At 42.4% G+C, this 25,020-nt stretch overlaps 2 protein-coding genes across 21 annotated transcripts in view; both read left to right on the plus strand.

Moving 5' to 3' along the window:
- The first annotated feature begins 5,924 nt into the window (after positions 1-5,924).
- On the plus strand, positions 5,925-8,336 carry LOC6531524 (chymotrypsin-like protease CTRL-1). The gene is made up of 7 exons (XM_002092287.3): positions 5,925-6,156; positions 6,666-6,711; positions 6,764-6,912; positions 7,025-7,546; positions 7,618-7,666; positions 7,733-7,860; positions 7,911-8,336. Exons 1-7 carry the CDS (start codon positions 5,952-5,954, stop codon positions 8,270-8,272), a joined length of 1,461 nt encoding a protein of 486 aa, XP_002092323.2. The 5' UTR covers positions 5,925-5,951; the 3' UTR covers positions 8,273-8,336.
- A 1,847-nt stretch (positions 8,337-10,183) lies between these two features.
- The window catches only part of LOC6531525 (PDZ and LIM domain protein Zasp), a 55,737-nt gene continuing 40,900 nt past the window's right edge, over positions 10,184-25,020 (plus strand). For 4 of the 20 annotated variants that reach the window (XM_015195901.3, XM_015195892.3, XM_015195888.3 and 1 more), the window contains exons 1-2: positions 12,253-12,440; positions 24,013-24,139. In XM_015195901.3, the coding sequence (XP_015051387.1) occupies positions 24,029-24,139 (111 nt within the window). In that variant the 5' untranslated portion in view covers positions 12,253-12,440; positions 24,013-24,028. Of the gene's footprint in view, positions 10,384-12,244; positions 12,441-24,012; positions 24,140-25,020 lie in introns of those variants that run through there. The other 16 variants (XM_002092288.4, XM_015195890.3, XM_015195891.3 and 13 more) reach the window with 11 other exon arrangements.

Genomic DNA, 25,020 nt, shown 5'->3' on the forward strand with positions numbered 1-25,020 from the left:
GATGCCCATTTAAATGATAAATGAAGTGTTTTGCACCGACTCGCCGGTGGTCGTCGGTATCTGTATCTGTATCTGCGCCTCTCCTTCTTAATTAACTTGCGCGCCAATGAAGTGTCAACAAGTTGCCAACACGCTGGATCTGAAGGAGGGGGAATGGCGAAATTACAGGATGTCTGACACGACCATAACTATCGATCGCCCGCGGAGGAGACATCGGAGGGATCGCCCCCAGAAGGAGGCGACAATGGTTGCCAACTGCAACTGCAACTGCAACTGAAGCGGCGACTGAAGCGGCGACTGGAAGTGCGAAAATGGCATTGGAATCGGCATGGTGTGGCGGCACCGGCAGGCAATGTGAGTGGAATTTTAAAACAGGTGCCCGAGGGAGCTGCACATCGCCATCCTGGGCGAAGGTGTGAAGTTGCGAGAAACTTTCCCAAGACCAATACTCTGAATATGCCAACAATAAATCAGTGGCTAAAAATAATTGCCGCGACAATTGCGCGCAGTTAAATTATGCAAAGCGGGCAAAAAAAAGGAGGCGCAAAAAACACGTTGCCATAATTGTATCACGTGCACGCCGCGATTCCGAATCCTGGCCAATTGACCAATACCGCCAATAACGCTCCTTGCCACTCCAATCCAAGGCACTCCACTCCACTCCACTTCATAAACAATGCTAAAAGGCGTTGAGGATGCGCGCAAGGAAACTGACGGCGAGGAATGCACAGCCAGCAGGGCATTTGCCGGGGTATCGGCCACAAGAAGCCTCCTGATCATGGCCAGATTGGAATGCCCTGGCATGACTATGACTGACAGCCTCTCTGGTCACAGCGCAAAAACTGGGCACGGAGAAAAAAAGCCTTCATTGGGCACAGAAAGCATTTCTCAGCTATTGGTAATATGTATTATTTGGAAGATTTATAATGTTTATGTTGTTTATAAGAAACTAATTATGTCATAAGTACTTAGAATCATTCAAATATAATTCCATACAGAAGAAAGACTATTTCTTACTTTATAGGAATGCATCCCAATTCAATTTCTTTGTTATATATACAAAACATAGTATACATTTTTTCTCAGTGCAATCGACGAAAGTCGAAGGGCTCTGGATCGCCGGATCGATGATGATGATGACGATGATTTTTGCTGATCGCTGATCGCAGCGACGATCCCGCTCGGGCGACACTTTTAGGCCAGGCCAGGATTGGAATCAGAATCAGAATCGGGAATCGGAATTGGAATCGGGATCTCGGGATCTTGGGCCGACAGAATATTTTTATACGCTCGCGCTCGAAATATCAATGAGGCTGGAACATTCAGAGAGACACAGAGACGCGTTTTTGCTGCGCACATTTGGGGCGGCAAAAAACGCGCGCGCCGCTCGCGTTTGGATTTCGCGCTCGCCTTTTGGCCTTCTTTTTTTTGCTAGCCATGCTGAGCCAGCCTGCTTGGTTGCTCCTCTTGCTGGCCGGCATTCGTGGGCCGGAGCTGAAGGAGTCGGATCTGGAGGAGCTGCTAGGCAGCCGGAGCAGAGCAGAGTAGAGCGCTGGCATGGATTGTTGCAATGTTTCGTCGCGCTGTTTGCGTTTGATTTGTGTTTTTGGTTTTTGCCCAGCTCGCCTCTGCGTTTTCGGCATAAATCAAAATCCAGTTGGGGCATTGGAAATTGGGGTTGGAGCTGGACTTGGATGCGGACGTAGATGCGGAATGGGACAGAAGATGTCGTCGTCGATGTACGTTTCGCCGATCCGAGGCCCTTTTGCGCGACAGATATTATGGCAGAAAATTTATTTTATGGCGGTAATGGTGTTATGTTTTACGCGATTAGCAGATCCAAATGTTTGACATTATGGCGACATCGCGCTCGGAATGGCATCGCCAAGCGGATTTGCCCAGCTGAGGATGGGAATTGCAATGGAAATGGTAATGGTAATGGTAATAGTGATGGCTTGACAGCAGCATGCACCATAATTAATGTCATTCAATTACGGATAAACTCTATGGATTAAGATGGTGGACATGGAAACAAGCCGCAAGCAAAGCATATAAGTAATAAACGTGAATGGGAAATGTCTTCTGTTAAAATAGTTAGATAACGAAAATATATTAAATACAACTATGGGGTTAATTTATGTGTTTATACACTAAGTTCCTATACAAATTAGTTTCTTTTTTTTAACCTTTCTTACATAAAATATAATTATTTATGTTTCTAATAGCAGCTTCTAATGAAGCTGTAGACAACTCAAACTGTTCCTAAGTTTTACGAAGCCCCATCTTCCGTTGTCACCCGACTTCCTCTTTACCAATTAGCCGAAATTCGTGGGTCCAGAGCTTCCGCTTTCTAGGCCAGAACCTCTGGCCCCTGAGCCCAGAAATGTGACCCGACGTCACTCTGGTTTTCTCTGGCTGCCTTTGGCATTTAGCTTCTTCTGCCGCGCATTGGGACATTGTCTGGGTTGGTTTTTAGTGCCGCACTGCCTTGTTAAATGAAGCAATTTTTTATGGTTAATTTCCTAAAGGTGCACTTAAATGCACCTCGGGGTTCGGGGTTACTTTGACTCCTCGCAATCTCTGTCTTCTCTTGGGCCGGGACCTGAAATCTCGAAATGCTCTTGGCCCGGCTTCACTTGTCAACGCATTTCGAGATTGATTTCTCTGTTTTGTCTCTGGTCGTGGGCACAATTAAACCGTAAAAAGCGGCAACACGGCGAAGGGCCATCATATGGCTGGTGGCTGATGGTTGCGAAGGAAGGGGTTAATTGGCGGTGGCAACAGAAGCAGTTATGTTCTCATTTAGAACGCTCTCGACAACAGGTTAGGACCCAATGTGAACTAATAAAAATTGAAACGTTTCGAGACCATTAAATTGTGAGTTTTGAGCGCGTTTCGAAATCGGAATCGATGTAGGAATACAGCGGTATGGGAATGGGGATGGGAAATGGAAATGGAAATGAAAATGGAACCGACAAGTGAACAGACAGTAGCAACTGTGTGACATTTACATAATTAACCTTTATTGTGGCCATTGATTGGAGCCGCAGGGGCGGAAATGAACTGGCCCTGGGTGTGAACCGGCCGAATTCGAGAGATCTTTCGCAAACGAGGCAATCGATGGATCGATGGTTCCATGGATCGCTGGCAAGTCGAAGCCAATGACCCTTCGGTGGTCCAGCCGCCGACTGTGCGGCAATAAAAGTCGAGTTAACAACTTACAGGAGCCAAACACGCCACACGTTGATGGATATCTTTGCGACTCCCTGCGCGGCTCTCCTTGAACAGCGTGGCCGGTTTAACTAGCTACTTTTAACTATTCCAAAATGCTCGTTCCAATACGTTTATTGATATTGAACAACTTGAAAGTTTCTCGAAAACATTTTCTTCGCCCAGTAAGAATATATATTGTCCTGCCTTGCACAACAATGCTTATAACAGCAATTATTTTATACAAATATTTTGTTACGATAAATATGAATTTATATTCTTATTTGAGGTTGCTAGAATTGTGTCAGCACTGTCATGCATCGCTGATGGTACTACTTGTGAAGCTGGGACATCGCACCATCACCCGCTGGGCCGCCACAGTGGCATCCTCCGCTGGATGGATGGATGGATGGATCAATGGCAGCTGGACCTGCTCCTTGCCCCGCCGATGCAAATGAGCCGCCGGTCGGATGGTGTCCGAATTTCGAATCACAGCTCCACCTCCGCTGGGCGATGCAGTTAATTGGGAGCTTGTGTTATGTGTTATGACATTCTTATCGCCGAACGAGCGTCGACCCCACCTGGCGGCCCGTAAAAGCGATGGGAGCGTTTGGGCTTAGTTTGTTTAGGAACAAGCCTCCTCCACGCGATTCAGGTGCGATTCCAGCGGCTAAGCAGATGAGCTGTGCAGCTGCGGAGAGGCATCCTAATTGGCAGCACTCGAGGGGGAAAACGGAGGAGAATGGGCAGGCAAGTGCTCGTTTCGGACATTCCATCAAATGCGGATCGGATCGAAGGCGCTGCGAATCGGGCGAAATGCGCATACTTCCGCATTTTGGTGGCCGCTTAGCGATTCACCTGCTCGTCAGCCAGCTTGGCGCGTTCTGGCCACATTAACACGGCCCGCATTATCCTTGGCCATCATTAGTTGGCGGCTCGGCAATTACGCCACTCAATTGTCTTTGACTTGGCACAGGATCTCGGCGCAGGATCAGCAGCACCTTACCCGGCCAATGGCTTCTTGTTCCTGTTCCTTTTTCCTTTCCCGGTCCTGTTGCTCCGCGGTAATGGAATTATAATTATAGCCCTGCTTCCTCCGCTGCTAATGTCGCCAGCGAGCACGAGTTTCTGCCCGATCCTAAGTTTCAGTTTCATTTTTAGCACCGAGGAAGAGTTTTCAGTTTCGGAACTGCAGCCTGATGACTGTCGCCACATTAAACTGTCAAATTGTTTGCCCCCCTTATCGCGATGTCCTCATGGGCACGTGCCCGGCTCTCTGGGCACATCATCCTTTCGTCCTTTGCCGCTCATAACGGTAATTCGTGTAATTCGTGTTGACAAGTGCAACAGTAAATAGCCGATCGATCCATCAAGCGGATGATATAGGAGCGAATACCGAATAGCGCAATATAGTACATATTTAACAGCCCGTTATCTAAGTAATATTGAACAATAATTTGTAATAACGCGAAATAACTTTGTTACATTGTTACAAATTCTTCCCGATATTTCAGTCCATAATACCGTATAATTTGATCAGAATTTCAGTAATACTACGATGTAAGCAAAAGGCTCTTTCTTCAATATAATATGTTTAATTTTCTGTACAATAATATAGTAGTATTTTATTTTTGTGAATATGTTTTAGTTCGCTTTTAACAAATAATGATCCTTCCCAAAGTTTTAATATACCATAAAAAAAGGTAGGCCAGCAGAAATTTTAAAACCATGCAGACTTAGGAAATTTATATTCTAATAAAGCCATATTGAATATTTAATGTTAGATAGTGAAAAAAAAAATTAATTAGAAAATTAAAAAATACGTATAATTTTTTGTTTCGATCAAAATTCATATTTATTCCGAATTTTTGTATGAATTTCAAAGTTTTGCGTTACGATGGTTACACAGCCTAAAAAATTGGTGAATCGATTATTTTGTGAGAATTCAGACATATGGAAGGGATGGGGTTTGGGGTCCAGAGACTCTGAGGTCTGCAGGGTCTCTGCTCAAGAATACATATACTTTATATGGTCGGAAACGCTTCCTTCTCCCTGTTACATACTTTTCAACGAATCTAGTATACCCTTTTACTCAACGAGTAACGGGTATAAAAATAGATTAGGTTATATAATAGCGTTCATATTATGTTAGTATAGTTTTTGGTTGGTTTTTGCCCATGGACATGTCCATGCCATCGGATTTCACTGGTTCCGAAACATAAACTACATATGTAAAAATACTGTGTATACATCATAAATACATGTACTTTACAATTAACTCTACATTTTTATCGGAATGTCCCAAAGCGTGTCCCAAGCAAAAGGCCATCCATAGTTCATGTAATCACCGATAGGAGCGCCACTTGTAATGCTTTTTATTTATTACTCGTAATGTAAATGGGTATACAAGATTCGTTGGAAAGCATGTAACGGAAAGTAATTGGGGTTTTCAATATTTTTATATTTTATCTTGATCAAGATCACTGGCCGAGTGGATCTTGAAATTTCTCCATAGCACTCCCACTAGCGGAGTAACGGGTATATGATAGTCGAGACACTATTTGTTTCCCTTGTTTTATCTCTGAGGGGTTTTCGATTAAAAGTTATAAATAGCATACATAATTCATAAAGTTTTTAAGAATAAGTAGCTGTACTGCGCTGATAAGGTTGCCGGTTTCGCATTTATTAAAAAATGTAAAGCCTTCTTAAGTCAGTCATATACGAGTATTTCTTGGAGAACAATGTCTCAGTCTCAAGTGCTTTTCTTAGCTCTGATCGCGTTATTGCTGTGTCAGGGCTTAGCCCAACTACTGGATAAAAAGTGCTACGATAGCAGAGTTTCAAATAAAACCAATTTCAATCATGGTGCACCTAACGCTATGCGCTGGATGGCAAGCATATACAATAATAACCAATTTATTTGCGATGGAACGTTTGTTCACAAACGTAAGTTAGCAAATACAGTAGAATCCGGTTATAGCAACTTTCAAGGGACCGAGGATTTTACGATAGTACCCCTTATCGAAAATAGACAATAGGCCACTTTTGGCCAAGTTATGGCGAAAACGCCGATTGAAAATATCAGATTTTTTACAACAATTTTTTTTTAGATTTTTTGATAACAATTAATCCGTTTTTTTTCGATAGCAGTGAAAATAATTGTCCAAAATTGGAATGCCATACCTCGATGAACTCGTAACAAAATTCCCTATCGATCCATGTACATACATTGAAATGCTAGTTTTTGGCCATTTTTCGCAAATTTTGATGAGCCCTTGCAAAAATTTGTCAAATTTTTTTTTTGAAACCCGAAAAAGTAGGGATAGACATAGTTAGCTATGTTTATAAGCAGCACAAAACAGTCTTTATTTTAGCTGTGCGGCCATTTTTGGACAAGTTATGGCGAAAACGTCGATTGAAAATATGTAAATTGAGTTAACATATTCTAATTTAAGTGTTCGTCCTTACGGCTGCAAGTTGCATATTGAGAGATAGCCAACTGTAAGTAGAACTCAATTGCTACCCACACCGATTAATCTTTATCTTTCCAAAGGTATGTGCTTTTGGGGACATACAGCCAACAGTTCCATGCAATTAAACAGCATGGCGTGGCATTCGCTATTCAACATCCCAATTTCCACCCCAATAATGGCGCAAATGATATAGGTCTGTTGAGACTTTATGAAGAAGTGACATATAATGGTAAGAAAAAACAATTTTGATCTTAGGGATACAAATACTATAATTAAAGCATTAGAAGAACACTATTCTTTGTGTTGTTAACTATTCATCTATATATCTATTACGCCTGTAGCGCACATTCGACCGATTTGTATAATATTTGATAATGTGGTAAGTTCATCACCTTTTGCAAGGCTCACAGCCTTTGGATGGCAACGTCAAGCAGCAGAACCATCAAATCTACTGATGCAGACCATACATCATCTATCCCAGAAGAAATCTGTTGAGTGCCATCGAAATGGCCAGAAGTTGCCCGTCAACGAAGGGCAATTCTGCGCCGGCAGTAATGATAGAAGTTCCTGCGGGGCTAACTTAGGCAGTCCATTGATGGCCGATTTCACGTACGGCGGAAAAAACATAACCATTCAGGTTGGAATGGTGAGCTACGGCAGCGAGTTGTGCAGCCCAAGTAGTGTCTATACAGATGTAGTGGCCTACAAGGACTGGATATATAATACTGTGAGAGATTTCGAAACTAAAGGGGATCGCGTTTTGTACGAAGAGTGCAAGAGCGACTGGGCTGATGATGTCCTTGTTCGCCTATGGGAGGTATCTCTGTCTCAGAATAATATCTCTGGCGTGCTGATCACGAACAGTAAGTACATTTTTTTTTAAACTACGCCTAAACTACGTTATATAATTTCGAAATTGTCTTTATTATCAAAGGATTTGTGTTGACGGTGGCCAAAGATCTGCCTAACAATCCTGAAGTAATGTAAGTATTAATCTTTCTATAAGTGTTTAAGCACTTAAAATATTTATACATTTTTTTTGCATACAGAAAAGTGGAAACCAAATATCTCAAAAGCTTCGACGTGGAATCGATCCATTCTCACCCCCATTTCACGAATTCATCAATGGATAACAATATTGCCTTGCTTAAATTGGCTCGTGATGTGCCAAACTCAGGTAACACAGATTTTGAACGTTTTCTCGATCTCACAAATTATTTAATTTAGATATTGTAAAGCCGATCTGCATTGTCTCAAGTACCAAATTTCCAAGGATGCTAACTGCCCTTGTGGATGAGACCACGAATGAATTTAAAGGAGTCAGGAATGTTGATTTCAACCCCATCAAACACATCGAATGCTCCAGAAGAATTGGAATGCCACTGAAAAGTAACCAATTTTGTGTCGAAAAGTCTAGTTATCTTAGCTTTGCAGCCCCAGGCTCAATGATCGGTACACTTAAAAATATCGGCGATGGTAATAGGTACTGCCTTATTGGCATAACGAGCTTTGTTATGAACAGCATAGTGGTGTATACAAATATACTAAGCTATTCGGATTGGATAATGGATACAGTTTATAATAATTAAGTATTTATAAGCAATAAAAATCAGTGAACACAAATAAAACTGCATTTCATAAACATTTCTAAAATTTCGAATTTCTTGAAAAATAGTACCTTGTAAAATTAATAAATAATTTAATGGCAACAAAATTTAAAAGAATTGGAAAGAATCCAAGTTTAAGCTTAAGAGTTGCCATTAAATTGATAAATGTATTTTTAAATTTAAGAGGAAGCTGATAAGAGCTGCAGTAAGTATCGACATGATACTTAGAAAAAGTAAGAAAACAAAATGTGGTAGCTTATAGCGGTGGCCGCATAGGTGGCGCTGTTTTTGTGTAAAGTTTATGTAGGCTAAGGCGGTTCCGCAAGTCAACGCCAGGTGTCCAACACAAAGTTTAAACTACAAGCAAACTTAAACTTAAACAAAAGAAGCATAGTTAACAATAAATTGAAATATTTGCTTTCAGATTACAAAAGATCGATAACTAGTAAAGAAGAATTGTTGACATGGTAATATAATTTGGCAATGCCCACGTACTACTATCCTTAACAAAAGAGCACACAATTTAATGTCTTTTGCGGGCTATTCCCAGGCAATTTCTTTATTTAAGCGCTCATTAAATTGTAAACCCAAGTGCGCCCCCCCTAGATTATATAGTTGGCACATCCTCCTGGTCGCCGCACATCCTCAATGCAATTACGCGCATGCCGACAGCGCATGCGTGACATTTTCAGAGTGACTGCGATGTCGCTTCCTCTGGCCGGGTTCTGTTGGCCAGTCTGTCTTTGGGCCAGAAGTCCGGTCCGTGGACTGATCAAACAAAATAGCTGGCAAATGATTTACTGACGCTCTCGCGTGCATTAGCCATAGGGCTAGCACTTTTGGTTTCTGTTTGTTCTTTTCACCTCCAGTTGCAGGGAGACGAAGGGGTTTTGTTGGCCCGCTTCTCGCTCTTGGTCAACAATATCACTGCAAAGGGCATGAGGCAGGCGATCTGCAAGGCGGCAACCGGTTTCGGCCAACTGCGCAGTTTGATCGCTTTTTTCATGTCTTTCTTTATTTTTTTTTTTTTTTTTTTTTTTTTTTTTTGGAGGAACTGCATTTGCTGAATTGTTGCCCTCACAAAGGGTTTTAGCAATTTGGAAAGAAAGTTTCAATTTTATCATTTTGAAAATTGTAAAATATATACGAGTATATCAATATAGACATAGTATATTGACATTTTCTATGAATAAGCCCTGACAAGTGGACTAAGTTGACTCATTCAGTGCAACGCCAGTGTGCGGAAAGTGCAGCGTTTTGTCGAATGTTTTGATATTTGTTTGGCGCTAAAAAGGAAAATCAGACTTTGTGCCCGTGTCCAGAATCAGGGTGTTGTGTTGGGGCCGCTGTTGTTTTGGGTTGTGTAGCCGTCACCCAGATTATCAGGAAACTGGAGGAACCAGTTTCGGTGCGATGTGGCATGCAACCTAAATATAGAATTGCAGTTCGCCAAAAGCCGCGCTATTTGCTGCAAATTAGCTTGCTCAAATTATTGATCCAGGCCAGTAAAGTGAATTTATGGCTCGAATGCCACTACCACTGGCTGCGAAATTCGTGGCTTATGATTGCGCCCGGTGTTTGTTTATATTTGCGTTTGCTCTATTCGGCTTTTTTGGGCCTTATCTTATCAGCAAGTGCCGCACACGAGTATCACACATGCACAGATACAGATACAGCTACACTGCCCGATACACAAACCGATACATTTGCGCACCTTTTGGCTAAACACTTACCTGTTGATTGAGCGGAGGAGAGAGCGAGTGAGAGCGCAGCGTGCGGGTGTGTGGGTGAGCGGGAGTATCTGTGTGAGTCGCTCGTCTTACAGTGCGACTCCAAACAACCCGTCGTCGTCGAGATCCCGATCCCAGCCCTCATTCGCTCGAACGCAACGATCGCGCGCGGTTGTCTCGCAGAACAGCAGAAAGATATAAACCCGGAACGAAAGATATAAAACCAAGAAGTGTCGAGGAACTCAAACGTACCCACTCAAGAGCTCAAAAGATCCAGAAAACAACTCTCCCGGTCACGGTCCCCTCAATCGCTTTTCATTTTCGCAGAGAGAACGTTGCGAATCCAACAAGTGCGAGTGAAGTGTAAGTGTCTTGGCCAGTTTCTTGCCGCTTTGTTGTTTGTGGTTTGTTGTTTGTGCTGGCCTCCTGCCAAAAAGTTTTCAAAAAAATAAAATGAAACGGCCGAGAAGAGCCGGTTTCGAGCCACAGGGCTCAATTGTGTGATTCATGGCTCTAAAAACTCCAAAAACTGACCGTTGACTCAGCATCCCCGAATATCAAAGACAGATTTAAGCAATTAAACGCATTGATATAAAAAGCAAAAGTGTTAACCGCAAGTTATTGTGTAACTAACCGTTGTCACCGTCATTAAAAACACGAAAGATCGTCGAGATGCGGTCTTTAAACTTAATTGCGCCCGTATCTCGGTATTCCGTATCTTAATCGGCTGACCGAAATGCGTAATAAAAAACCGCAAGAACAGTGTTTTCTTTTTTTGTTTTTTAGTGATTCTGATTGAATTGCGCAGAGCTCTAGATTCTTTATTATTATTTTTGCCACTCAACATGATTTAATTAAAAAGCCAAAATTGTTTTTTCGGCATAGTTAGGTGGCGGCGGGCTGGTTTATTATTATTTGTGTACTTGTTTGCTGTTCTTGTTTAACCCGCCTGAGCTTTTTATGCCGCCCGCGGTGTTATGCGATGTAGTCACAAATACACGCGGTATAAAACATCCAAATATTATATTATATTATACATATTTATCTACATAGTCAGCCATGTTTTCCTGCGCCTTTTTTTTGGTGGATTGTTTGCCTTGATTCGATTCAATTCGTTTCGTTTCATTTCGCTGCTTGATTGAGCACATCAGCGCTGGCAAAAACCTATTTGCGTTTATTTTTGTAAGCGTTGCGCTATGGCTACATTTTAACATATTAATGTTTTATGGCTCACTTTTCATGCACTGGAAATTCAATTTATGAAAATTTCGATTTAGCGCGAGTATGTTTTTAGACCTGCGATCTTTAAAAAAAAAGGGCAGGGGTTATGGGTGACCTCGACGGCATGATTAATCGATTATTGGGAAATGGATAATGGATCGGATGGATCATAGCTCTAATGGAGTCACCACCGCTGATTCACGCACTCAGGATCTTTTGTGACCCACATTCCCCAGACTATTCGAGTTTGTTGTTCCCAATCGGATGCACACTTTGTTGTGGTTTTGAGGAAAACAGATCACGGGAAATGGTTCAGCAGCAGAAACTGAATAGCGGCAGCCCAAAGCACCTGCACTTGCTTTCAACTTCAAAGAGACGTGCCAAATGTGCGTTTCATAAGCATAGTTCATTCCTAGCGACAAATATAATCATTTGTTTTGAAAGAAAATAGTCATTAAGTCATTAGTATATCTCAAATATAAATGATATTTTTTTTAAGGCATATAAAAAACAGTATTTGAGCCCTTTTATAAATTGTTTATCCCATTTAGCTAGATGCAATTATAGGATTACCATGAGATACAGCCCCGAAACGGACTGATTGCACATGGGGGCATTTCGCTGGCAGTGCCGTTAAAAGCTTGGGAATGAAAACAAAATACAAACAATTAGCCAAATAACAAAAAGTATAAACCGCACCAGGAACAACAAAAACAGTGGGCCACAAAAGCCAGACAGACATTAGCAGCCGTCGTCGTTGCCGTCGTCTGGCGTTTGTAGCTTTGCTTTGCCGTGTAGCTTCTGCCGTCGAATCGGTTGGGAATTGAGAACCGACAATGTCTATATAGATGCTATATAGCCAGACTGCCACTGCCACTGCCTCTCGCACGGCCCAAAAGCAGCGACGCTGGCAGCGACGGCAACTGCGACTGCGACGCCAGCGATGTGGTTGAAAAGATTTTTGTATTCGAAAACGGCACAAAATGCACATAAAAATTTTCGGTTTCGGTTTTTGCTTTAGTTGAGAGAAAATCGTCGCTTAGTTAACGTCGCCCAAGAACTGAACTGGCAGTGCACCACAAACGCCTCGAATATACGAAACCGATTCAAGTCCAAATCAGAAAAAATCAAATCAAATCGAAACCGAAACCGATACCGAATCGAGTCCCAGCAGAAAGCCACCCGATCGGAATAAATCGGTCAGTACCAGGTCGCATGTGAAATCAGCCATTTGTTGGGTGGAAATCAGCTGGTTATACAATAGCCTGCCGCAATCGATTCGCCAGGATCGCTGATGAATCAGAATCAATAACAGAGACAGACCCCCTCCTCCTCCTCCTCCCCCTCAAACCCACCATCCATCCATTCGCTAAACAGTGACTTGTGTGCATTTTGTGAAGGTTAACAACAAGTAAAATCCCTTACGAAACCGAAGACTCAGCGCGAATATATTCGATTGGTAAATAATTTTCTTGGCACGCCGATCCAGGGAATTTCGTTTGACGCATATATCACATTTTGTTGGCCAGAGGTACAGATACAGAGATACAAAGATACAGATACGTCGTAGATCTTCGGCTCGTTGAAATTGAATAAAATTATATAGTCAAAAAGCGAGAAAATTTTTAGAAACTTTTCAAGGTGAGTTTATTTTTAGATCCTCGAAATGGCTGCGCGGATTGGATTTGTTTCCGAATACTCTCGCTCAGTCAGTCAGTCAGCGCCAGCGGCAGTTCGCCAGCAACCATCCGCCAGATACAATATCTGCCAGATACAGATACAGAGATACACAAATTGCGAAAGTGCTGCGGATGTGGCGGCCACCACCTCCTGCGCCTCCTTCCCATGCTCGAATTGCTGCGTTTTTTGGCGCCACAGTTTCTGAGACATTTTCAAAACGTTTTGAGCGATATATAGTCTACATATCGGCGGCAGCAGTGGGCATCGCATATTAATGAAGCCAGACCAGCTCTCTAGGTCGCCTCCTCGAAAAGTGTCTTTCGTTATCTTGGCAATTTTCTTTTGCGATTTTCGTGGTTTCTGCTCTTCGGATTTCCTCTTCGGATGATCTATTTTCAGCCATTTTCAGCAGTCACTCTCTCTCTCTCCTTTTCTCTCTGCCTGCCTCCACATCTCTCGCTCGCTCTCGCTATCTCTGACATCATGTATACGCAGTGGTTGCTCTCCATTTCCATTTCCATTTCCATTTGCCATTTCCAATTCCCGCCAGGCCACCAGCAGTCTGCCTGTGATGTAATTTAGCCATGACCAAAACTTCTTGTTGCTCGCCCTGTTCTTGAGCCCGATTATCTGGCGGGTTTCATTTGGCCGCGGTTCATTGAACCCACAAAACGATGAAATCGATTAATCACCCACCTTGTTATCTTGCGATTAAACTAATGTTTGGTCACCTCACCAATAATAGCCGTAAAGCAATCGCCACTTCTGCCGAATCCATCTTACAACGCCTCACAACATCCATGAATCAATGCGCGATAAGATAGTGCTTCTATAAACTTGAATGAGCTAATTGCCATTGCCACTGACCACTTTTCCGATGAATGAAATGTCTTTGTTTACACTGAGGTTTATCAGTCCAGCGCGGCATTAATTGCCCAAAGGATGGGTGCACATGGAAATACACCGAAAACATAGAACTGACTGTTCTAGCCAGGAATGCAAAATCTAGATAATATAGTTCGGAATCAAGTTAATATTATAAAAATTTATAAGTTCGGTATCTTTAGCAAACTAAATTAGTAAAACTTTTATCAAAAATTTTTCTCACTGCTGAAAAGTACCAGCAAATTCTTCTTCGACTGGGGATCGTAAATTAAGGCCGTCGCGGAAATGTAGCTGAGCTCATTAGAATGGCACTTCTCCTTCACATCCTATTCCTATTCCGTTCCTGGGTGCGTGACAATATTTCATGGCTTGGCTTCACTTGACGCCGAATCGGATTCGTGCACATATTGCAACAATCGAGGGGACTGTGCGATGGGTGAAAGGGGAAAAGGGGGGAGATGTGCTCTACAAATTTCAAACAGCTTTGCGTATATTTTAATTAGTTCGCTCTCGTTGGCTGGTTGCAGTTCTCTGCGGTCTGTACTCTGTGCCACCAAATCATTTCTCAAGAATTTAACCTTCGTGAACTGTCATGGTAGATTGCATTCTCTTTCCTTTTGCTGAGACAAGCACTTCTCTCGTATCTTTGTTGATTCTTCGGGGTTCGTATGTCATTCACAGCGAAAAAGCTGGCGAAACAACGCGAAACCAGAGCGATGATAATGATTAAAGAATATTTTAACCGACCTTAATGGGAGGTTCATCCCTGGGAAAGGTTGGGGGAAGTAGACTGTGATATGACCGCTTTTGACCTTCTGATCTTGAATCTCATATGCTATTTGGCTTAATAAAGTACTTTTAAAAAGTTTCATAACTATTTGAATAGCTACGATTACCCATAATAGTATGTGAGTTTTTAGAAATCAATTAAAAACTTTTACTTCCTAATATTTCTGATATCTCACTGCGAAGATGGAATTATTTCTACATCAACAACTACATTATCATGCTGTAGTAGAGTATTATTAATCGACTAAGAAACATTGATTGCTACAATCTGAATTTTAGCACCTCTACTTGTTGATACAATGATTATTGATTCAATTGCTCACACTTGAGAAGCACCTGTGAGCTGCAACCCTGACCTTAACTTCTGCCAACGAGTTGATCACTTTCTCCGGGCCAACAACTCCGATGGCACACTTTCGCACAGATATGAAATCGCAAGTGGAGGAGGCGAGCGGAGTCGAGCGAAATTACACAATATTCGAGCGGCAATTTGACTAAAAGTAATCACGTATCCGACGCCTCGCAATTACATAACCGCAGTGCGTTGAAAATAAACGCCCACAGACGCGAAATCTTCGACGAAGAAGTGCAGACTCAACTCAACTCGAATTGTCTGAACCCCCCCTTTACCCCTTTATTTATTTTTTGTTTTTGCGCTAAATGGGTAATGGGTACCACTGTTGCCACTGCTCTTTCTGCACCACAAACGTGACTGGCAAACAATTTTTGGTTTCATCGCCGCGGCAAAAGCCACAGAAACCCATCGAGAGATTGCGATTGAGTCGACACTTTGGGATAGGGTTCAGTTGGGGAAACCCGCATAGCATCCCAATCCATTCCCGAGTTTTGTTTATGAATTTAACGAAGGGAAAATATTTATTTTGGCCATGCACGTTGCGCTGAACAAATTATAAAATCTCGTGCGGCGCGCGCTCATAAATCACAACAGCATTTACGTGCATCTCTTTTTCGGGATAGGAATAGAGATCGAGAATTAATTGCCCGACATTTGGTAGCGTTTAAACGGGCGATTGGTGATTTTAAATATGTAAAATAAGACATTCCTATCGAGTTTTCCTTGGAAAAATAGTTCAAAACGCTGGCCTTCCGCCCACCAACGAAATTCATTCGAGGGGCATTTCTGCGCCAAGTCTATTTCGATCGACAGCCCCTTGCAGACAGACGTCAATGCCAAAGTCACAAATATCAAAAATATCAAATATATGTGATTGGCAAAGGCGAAAGCGAAAGCGAAAGGTAGGGCGGCATCTCAATGAAAATTACTTTGCCTTAACCCCTGCTGACCAAAATGCAGCTCCAATTACCCCAAAAATGAGAAAAAAAGCGGCCGTGTGCGTCCGTCACCGAAATACGGCCAAACAAAAATTATATACTCGTACATTTCTGATGGTACGAGTATTTTTAAAAGAAGAATCCGCCTGTGACACTTGCTTCTGTCCATTACGAAGGCTGACAAATTGTTTGTTGAAACGGGGTGAAATGCAAATGCTAAGCATTTTATTTAGTCTTTGATTAATTCATATCCAACAGATATGAAACCGCCAGCCGAGGCGGCAGAGGTTTTAACAAATTCATTTGGGTGTTCGCACAATGTTCTCTTCTCAGCATCCAGGAGTCGAGGAGGAATCGAGAGCTGAGGAGTAGAGAAGTAGAGGAGCCCAGGAGCCGGGCACTTTGTCAGCCCTAATTGCAGCACTTTGTAAACTGTCACAGGGCAGGCCGTTCAAAGGGGGCGGGGCAGCAACAAGTGTGTCTCCTCCTGGAGTCCCCATTTTTTGATGGAGAATTATGGCCGCCCGTCCTTTGTGTCGACTGTATCTGCCAGTTTCAATCTGCCGCCTGTCATTAGCCCAAGTGAATAGGGGATATACATATGCAGGCGATATATACTTTCCAATCATCCGAATGAGGAAAAATTTGCATTTCGCAATTGCATTGCGCTTAATCGCATTTTGTTAACCCATTAAAGCCTACCAATTATGCACAAGAGGTAATTACAAACAACAAAAAAACAAACGAAGCAAAAAAAAAGGAAAAAACAAAGACAGAAAATGAAAATAGTTTTCAATTAATTTCATTTTGTTCATTAATGTTAAATCAAATGGCAAATCCATTCGCAGTCCGTCTGTTTTTGCAGTTTTCAGTCCGATAATCTTATTGACTGCATAATGCGTTCGGTCGATTGGATAGAATATATAAATTGACATATATACATACATATGTAGATGCCTACGAAGAGAATGTCTTTTAAAGTTGAGCTACTTGAGCTATTTCCCTCCTTCTAGCTTTTTAATTCTAAAATCAATGGTTCGACTTTTGGGCAGGGATTAAATTAAATTACCGCACAAACAGCAGCCGACTGACAAGCCCATTAAATTGTCATTATATATGCCACACACAATTTGTAGACAAATTGAAGAGGGAGATGGGCGGCTGATTGAGGGCTTTGTTCTGCGCACTTTGTGCGGCTAATTAAATAAATGCGTTGATAATTACGCTTTATTAGCTCAAAACAACTAATATGGCATTAACTATTCCAGTGACAGATTTAAAATTGCATTATTTTCACTACTTTTTTTCCCAGCACATGCATTTTTTTGTTGCTGTTTGTTCAATCGCCAAAGCTGGGAGTTTAATTTATGGGATTTGGTTTTTTGATTGTTTCTATTATATTTAATTACATTTTGTGCTGGCGAATAATGTGATATTTTGCATTATTAATGGTGGCATTTATTGGCCATTGCCCTTAACTATCCCCACTTTAAATCCGTTTACTTATCGATATCGAGACGGATAAAAACTTTTAGATAAAAGCGGTAGTATATGTATTTTCAGATATGTTCCTGAATATCTATGTACATCTGGCTATTCGGCTTCAGCTTTAAACGCCGGTTTTTGACACACAGCTTAATAAATATTTACCTGTCAAATATTTCATTTGTCTATTTTGATTTAATCGAAAATCCTCCGAAAATAGGTGAACGCATGGAAATTGCATTTTTGACTCACTGCAACGGCCATCGAACCATAATATCTCTGATTAATATTTGCATTCGCATGGCATCTCACGTTTCTCATAGAAAGCATTCAGGAAATATTAATCAATTTTGTGCACAGCATTTTGTGCTTCGCACAATTATAAATCCCGTATCCAAGCAATCAAATTGCCGCATAAGCTCCCCCATTTGCCAGGGTATGCAATGTGTTTGTATCTGCAGAATTTACATATTTTATTTGTGTAAATTTATGCAACTACGGACAAATATTGGAAATTGCCAATTGAGAAAAAATGTTGATAAAAATTGCTCTGAATTAATACGCACATATGTAACCATAAATATTCGATTTATATAATGGAATAAGAGTTTTTGGTTTATTAACGTTGGGGATTCCATTGTGGTATTGAACTTTTTGGCACCTAAAAAATGCGACTGCAATCGCATCTGTGTACCTGTATCTTTATTTATATCTGCATCTGTATCTGCATATGTATCTGTATCTGTATCTGAGCGGGAGAGTTGAGTTTTCCATGGCCGGCGGAAAATTGCCACATTCAATGTCACTTGCACATCACTCTCTTTTTCTCTCGCACTTGAAAAGCAAGGAAAATAATCACAAAAGAAGCGGCAAGAATGCATGCAAAGTGTCACTTTTGTCAGCTTTTCCCTCGGTTCTTGTTTTGCCATTGCGCCTAGTGCAAAAATATTAAAAATATCATACAAGCTCACACGCAGCACAAAGAGAAAAACTTTTCCCCTCCTGCTGTTGTTTTTCCTCATTTTTTTTTTTCCTATTTTTCTTTTTTTTTCAAAATACTCAAGTGTTTTGATGCACTGACAGTTGCAGACGTGTGCTGGTGTGAGTGTGATTGCGAGTGAAAAACTTTTTTAGCTTTCAGCGCTTGATAAGCGCCGCGAAAAAATATAACAAAAAATACAGAATACGAAGGGAAAACTTGAAAAGAGAAAAAAGTCGAGTCGTCGAGCCGTTGAGTTACGCCCATTTAGCACGCGCATTGCATTAGACAGACTGAAGAGCAACAGCGTCGTCATCATCAGCGGGGGATCGCGGGGCGGGCTTTTCCCGGGGGGTGGTGCGCTGTTTCCAGGCGGGAGGAAAACATGTCCTGTTAGCCGCAAGCACGAGCGCACACATGACGTCACGTCACGTCACATTGCATCAGAGCAGGCACCCCTTAAGTGAATGCTGAAGCGACAGCGGGGATACCCTGTAGCGCAACATATATATGCCACTTTTAATAAACAACTTCCACTACAATAACTGATGAACACTTTGAAATATCCCTTTTACTGCATTCATTTGACACTACTCTTCTATTTATATAAAACATAATATATAGTTTAGCTATGATTAAATGCTGTATGTATAGACATGTTCCGCAAATCAATAGGTTTTAGATTTAAATGTATAACATCGAAATGGATTTTTATTTTTAGAAAAATGTTTCCTAAAAGCTTTAGTTTATATAGAAACCATAGAGAAGATACATTAAGTATATTAAATATATACAAATGTTGTACATCATGCATAAAAGCTCTTGCATTAAACACATATTTGTGTTCCCACAATTTGGACCAAGAGCTCAGAAACTATCCAATTAATGATTGATCCCCAGCTCGTCCACCCCTCGGCTAATCCGATACACCCGAGCTGAGGGCTGTCTGAAAGGTATTCAGAAATCACTCGGCCCCAGGCAGAATTTCTACGACTCGCCAGTTTCCCCGCACCCATTCACAGATCCCCCCTGCATTTCCCCAACGGCAACTTCAGTTTCACTCAGCAAAGTTTAGTTTCGGCCCGGCCAACAAAAGCGCGTCTGTGGAAAAAGCCAAACAACTACAGCAACAAAAAAAAAAGCCAAAAAAGAAGAACTTGAAGAGTTAGAGAGCGGGGGAGCCACGAAAAGAAAAAAATAAAGATGAAAAAACGTTGAGCAGTTTGAAGTGTACGTGAAATTTGCATAAATGCGAAATCAACGCGTTCACTACTTGGCGCTGCCCTCCGTTTCGATTCCCCGGAGGAGCTACCAAGCACTTTGCCACACATATGGATATGTGGATGTGGATATGTGGATATGGGGACATGGGGATACAGGGATACAGGGCTAGAAGAGAAGAGAGGGATGTGAGGGCATGGCATTTGCATGGCTTGTTATTCCCCGACAGATGGGTCTGCTGACTGCGTTTTTCCACTCCTAATTTCAACCAACTTCTGCCAGTTAGTGGGTGAATATGTCGCTCCGGCTTCACTTTTGTTTGGCCCAAAGAGCCAGCACATCAACAGCAGCAGCAGGAGGAGGAGCAACAGCAGCAGCAAGATCTTTGAAGTAGTTTTCTTGGGCCTCGACCACTTGACAGCCAGCAGTCAAATGGGAAATGGGATGTGGAAAATGGAAAATGGGATGTGGGATATGGGAAATGGAAAAGCTGTTGCTGCCTCACTCGAGTGGCTTTTAATGAGCTGTTCCCTTATGCAGTTTATTAATGTGTTGAAATGGCCAGCTAACCAAATGCACAATGTTTGTCTGATTCCCGATTTGTTTAGAGTCTGCCGCACGTAATTAGTTGGCTCATTACAGATTGAAGCTGTTCCGTTTGATAAACAGATATTCCAGAATAAACAGACGACTGGGAATCTATGTTACAAAAGCGATTTCGATTTCGATTGGTGCTGCACGTTAGGAATGGCATTTGGAAATTAAAGAGAGTTGTATAAATATACGAAAATTTAAAAAAAATAATTCAATTGGATTATTTGTTTAGGAAAGTAAAAAGGAATTTCTGTGCCTATAAAAAGCTTTGTTTAAATTCCAATAGAATATAATGAACCTATTAGGTTGAGGTGCTGAGTTAGTGACCTCTTACCAACTGCGGATACTTTCGCGCAGTGTACTTTAAAGAAGCGTGCGAAACGGCCAAATCGAATTGTCGACCCCAAAAACCCCTTCTCTCCCATTCCGATTCGTTTTTCTTTTTATTCCGTACTATGCCCACCATAGCCACCATGACATCATCTGTGGCAGGCAGCAGCAGCAGCATCGTCATGATCACCACCATGGCCATCATCATCAGCATCATCATCAGCATCACCATCGCCATCACCATCGACTTTGACTGCTGATGGTTCCAGTTTGGCTTCGGTTTCGCCGTTTTTTCGCCGTCGTCTGCTTTCTACTCAACTCTCTGTTATTATTCTGGCTTTTATGGCGGGGGCCAACTGCTAATGATGCTGTGTGTGCTCTGAAATCAATTTGATTCCTGCTCACTTTCTGTCTGCCATTGGGGTAATGGCAACTCATGAGCTGGCCGTGATTCCCATTATGCGGCTCTTTCTGCGACAGGAAATCGGCTTACAGTTCCACGCACAAGAACTTTTTTTGAATTCGGGATATTTTACAGTTTTTGCATGCCCAGCAAGCAAAACACCACGCCCTCTGCTCGTTCTGCACAAAATGTTGGCAATAAATCTTTGGAATTACCGCATGCAAATTGATTTGTTGCTCTCACCCCGAATCAAATGCAAACTGCATTTCAAGGGGGGTCCAAAATCGAGGCGGGTTGGGAAGGGGCACCATCAGCGGCCCATAAATAAATTGTAATTTGCCAATTGTGTGTGTAAAAGTTATTAGCGATAACTCGTTTTTTGACACTGCCCCAGCCATGGTTTAGTACTTGCTCTCAATACCGATGTTTTACTGTACCCGGAAGCGGACTACAACGCTACGTGTCCCAATGGCTTTTCCTTCCTCCCCGCCCCGTCGAACCCCCTTCTGAAAACGCACCCATCCAGTGGCATTTGGTTATTAGTCATAAAGCTGCAATGGGATTGCCAACTGGACAACTTTGTTAATGATACATGGTTGACCAAGTTTGGATTTGTTGGCGCTCGTTGTTGTTTGTGTGGCGTCAAGTTGATAAGTTGCTGGAGCAACTTGCCTGTTTGAGGATCAAATAATTTGTTTACAAATTGCTTGCATATGGAAAGTTTGTGCCGCAGTTTGCCCAAGGCCGACCTAAAGACTGAAAAGTGGGTCAGGTCCCCGGTCTCTTGGCAGGATGAAGACGGAAAGGGTTTCAAGAAAAGGGAGCACTTTAATCCTGGGCCAAACAAATTTCGCCATTTGTTAGAAGCTTCTCTTCACGTCGCAGAAACGGGCTTGATAGGTCCGAACTTGAAGTTTGTCAAGGAGATAATGTATGATAGGGAAAGTAAAATTGATATTACTATAAGCAAGCAGGGCAAGTAAATATTTTTTGCGTTTTAAATATATTACCAACTGCTACCAAACAAGTAAGTCGTTTAAATAAGAATGTGAAAGGGCGTTTAGGGATTCTTGTATCAAAGAAAAAGTATAAGTTTTAATGTTTTTCACACCATTTGATGTATCCAATTCAAGTACTAAAATGGTAGGACAACTGCACGATATTCGGCAATTTAATCTTGCAGTGTGCCAAATTGTCGATGACGTTTTGTCAGCCGCATAGCATCCTTGTGGCAGGAGCATTTTAGCCAGTAATTAGCCAGGACTCCAAATGGCGCCTTTCGCACCGGAACTACCAGGTTTACCCCCGTTTTCCCATCAATGCCATCATATTTGAACTGGCGGAAAGCGTTGGTGTTTGCGTTCTCGTGTTGTTGCGCTTTTGGCCTCTTTCAGTCTGGCACGTTGAATCCATGAAAGAGTTGGCCGCCTGCGCACCGATCCACTTCACTCTACTCCACTCCACTCCACTCCACTCCACTCGGCATTTGTTTAATATTTTAATTAAATTATTCCCGTGCATGTGCAGTTGGTTTGCCGGGGCGTCTAATGGCCCAACTTCATGGCGTACAAAGTATTTACATGCAAATGCCGTCAACGTGTTACGGCCTGTGCTCTTGGCCTTCCCTTACGCTTCTTGGCGGGAATTCGAGCCGGATGCCTGAATCCTGCAACCTGGACTCGAGATGGAGCCATTACCACCCGCACTTAACGTTAATTAAACTGCTGTGTGTGCTAAAATGTCTCTTTTCCATATGTGTGCGGATATCCCATTCCCCCCCTTGGAATTCCCATACCCACCGGCAGCTGCTGTCGTTTTAATAGCTTAATGTAGTTACTTCCACTTTGAGTGTCTTCGGTGCGAAGAGAAAGGGAGCGAGAGAGAGGCAGAGATAGAGAGATAGAGAGAGAGAGAGAGGGCAGTTGTGGAGGGAAAGAGACCAAAGGAACACGGGGCAAATGTGTCTTTGCTAATAAAAAACACAACACTCAGCAAAATTGTTATGCAGCAAACTAAATCAACAGACTCCCATGTCCCGCCCACTTTTCCATTTTCGCCTGACCCCTTTTCCCACCCCCTCACCGCCTCACCCCCTCCTGTGACGCACGTACAAATTACATAGCTATGACGGGAAAAAAGTGCGGCAGGACATGCAGCATAGGGGGAGAGTGGAGTGGGGCAGTGGGGTAGTTGAGTACGGACGCACAGAAAGATGGGAAGCCGTGTAAGCCACACTTACAACACGGCTCCATCTGCCGTTTGGGGTGCGCTTACTTACAGCACTCACTGTGGCCAGGACGAGGGATGCAGCGGGTCCTTCGAAGTCCTGGTGCTACACTGAGTCCCCTTTCCGGGGTGTGAGTTTCTGTGTGTGCAAAAAAGGCGATATCTAACAAAGTTTAACTCGTTTTATGTCCCAGCACCCTGCAGAAATGGCGGGCAAATGGGATATGATGGAATGGTTCGATAATTGGGTAGAAGCAATAGGGCACACTGAACATTTGTTGTGATATTCCTTAAAGTAAAAACTAAGTGATCTTAGATTTATATTTGAGAACCATTAAGTAAAGGAATCTAATACCGTAGAGATTTAGCTTTTGAAAATAGCCGGAAATACATACTTTAACATTTCGCTTCTATGCTCCTGTTCAGTGTCCCTAAATCCCCAGGATATCGCCCAGTTCGGTCTTGCGACTCAACCACTTTCCTGGCTGCCTGCTGCATTCAGTCAGCCGAATATGTTGGCTCAGTTTGGCACACAAAACGACGCAGAAGCTTTTCCGCATGCAGCTGCATGTGGCAACCGGTTGGTTGTGGGTGGCCCAAAAGTGGGGCAGGGCTGCTCTAGGGTTCCACGATTCGGGCCAGCAAACAGGGGGGATGCGGGGAGGGTATGTGAAGGGACGTCTGACTGTTGGCAGGATTAGCCTGGACATGCCTGAATAATGTCTTTATTAGTGGCCTAAAAGGAGCAATCCGCACTCGTCTGTCTGTGTTGTTTTTCGTTGGTTTCGTGTGCGTCGGTCGGGGTTTTGATTTCATTAATTAGTCGGCTACGTGATATCAAGTATACGCCATGTTCTCATGATTATTACTTCTCGTTTCGTTACAGTCAGCGCTAAAAGAAGATGGCCCAACCACAGCTGCTGCAAGTGAAATTGTCACGTTTCGATGCCCAGCCCTGGGGATTCCGCCTCCAGGGGGGCACGGACTTCGCCCAGCCCCTGCTGGTGCAAAAGGTAAGTCAGGGTACTCTTACCCCACCCGCTACCCACTACTGGGTATATATACCATATAAACATACATTTCCCAACTGGCCGGCGAGCAAACATGTGGGAAAATCAGGAACAATTCGCTTATCGGGCGATTGACAAATGGAATTTGCGTGTTCGTAAACACTCTCCGAAAAATGAAATTAAATTCACGCTGGCAACAAACGCGAGAAGCGAATATTAGTTGGGCAGTTAATTTATTTATGTGTTTAAGTGCTTGCGGGTTTTTTTTTCATGTTAAAAATAAATCCGTTGATATAAGTTTCACTTTTTGTGGTGGCGTTTCCGTGCGATTTTTGCGCACGTTACCCAAAACAAATAAAACTCGTATTTTTCCCAATTTTCAACAATTTTCTCCTCGCCATATTAATGCCAGCATATATACAACTACACACACTACGGCATATAAACCCACACAGACTCACTGTGCTCACACGGACAGGGACCAAACTAAAAATTTGTTAAACATTCATAACAGATCTCGAAACATTTTACATTTGCGGCGACACGCAACAACAAAATTTGCTAAATCATTTTGACAACTTTATGAGCGCTTGCGGCGCGAAAATGTCGAAGGAATAAATGAATATGCCTAGTTTCATATTGATGTGCAGTCCGATACGAAACTGTAAGGCTGTAATTAATTAATGGGTTTTTAATGAATGCAGTTCCGTTTTTGGCCAAAAACTAATGGGTAAAGCACACACCATATACTTTGCAAGAACTATAGTTCTATCTAATCTAATTGTTGCTCGCTCCGTTTAACGATAATATCGCGGACTAACAGCCATACTCTTGATAAAGTAAAACACGAGCTAATATTTTAGTTAATCAAGTGGAAAAGATAT

The sequence above is a fragment of the Drosophila yakuba genome, chromosome 2R, assembly GCF_016746365.2.
Source record: "Drosophila yakuba strain Tai18E2 chromosome 2R, Prin_Dyak_Tai18E2_2.1, whole genome shotgun sequence".
NCBI classification, from domain to species: domain Eukaryota; kingdom Metazoa; phylum Arthropoda; class Insecta; order Diptera; family Drosophilidae; genus Drosophila; species Drosophila yakuba.

What these genes read in the sequence shown, in the direction of transcription:
- LOC6531524 (XM_002092287.3), top strand. Translation starts at nt 5,952, where the DNA reads ATGTCTCAGTCTCAAGTGCTTTTCTTAGCTCTGATCGCGTTATTGCTG. An exon ending in TGAAGAAGTGACATATAATG is followed by an intron (nt 6,913 to 7,024) that starts GTAAGAAAAAAC and finishes TTACGCCTGTAG; the next exon opens with CGCACATTCGACCGATTTGT. An exon ending in TGGCGTGCTGATCACGAACA is followed by an intron (nt 7,547 to 7,617) that starts GTAAGTACATTT and finishes TTATTATCAAAG; the next exon opens with GATTTGTGTTGACGGTGGCC.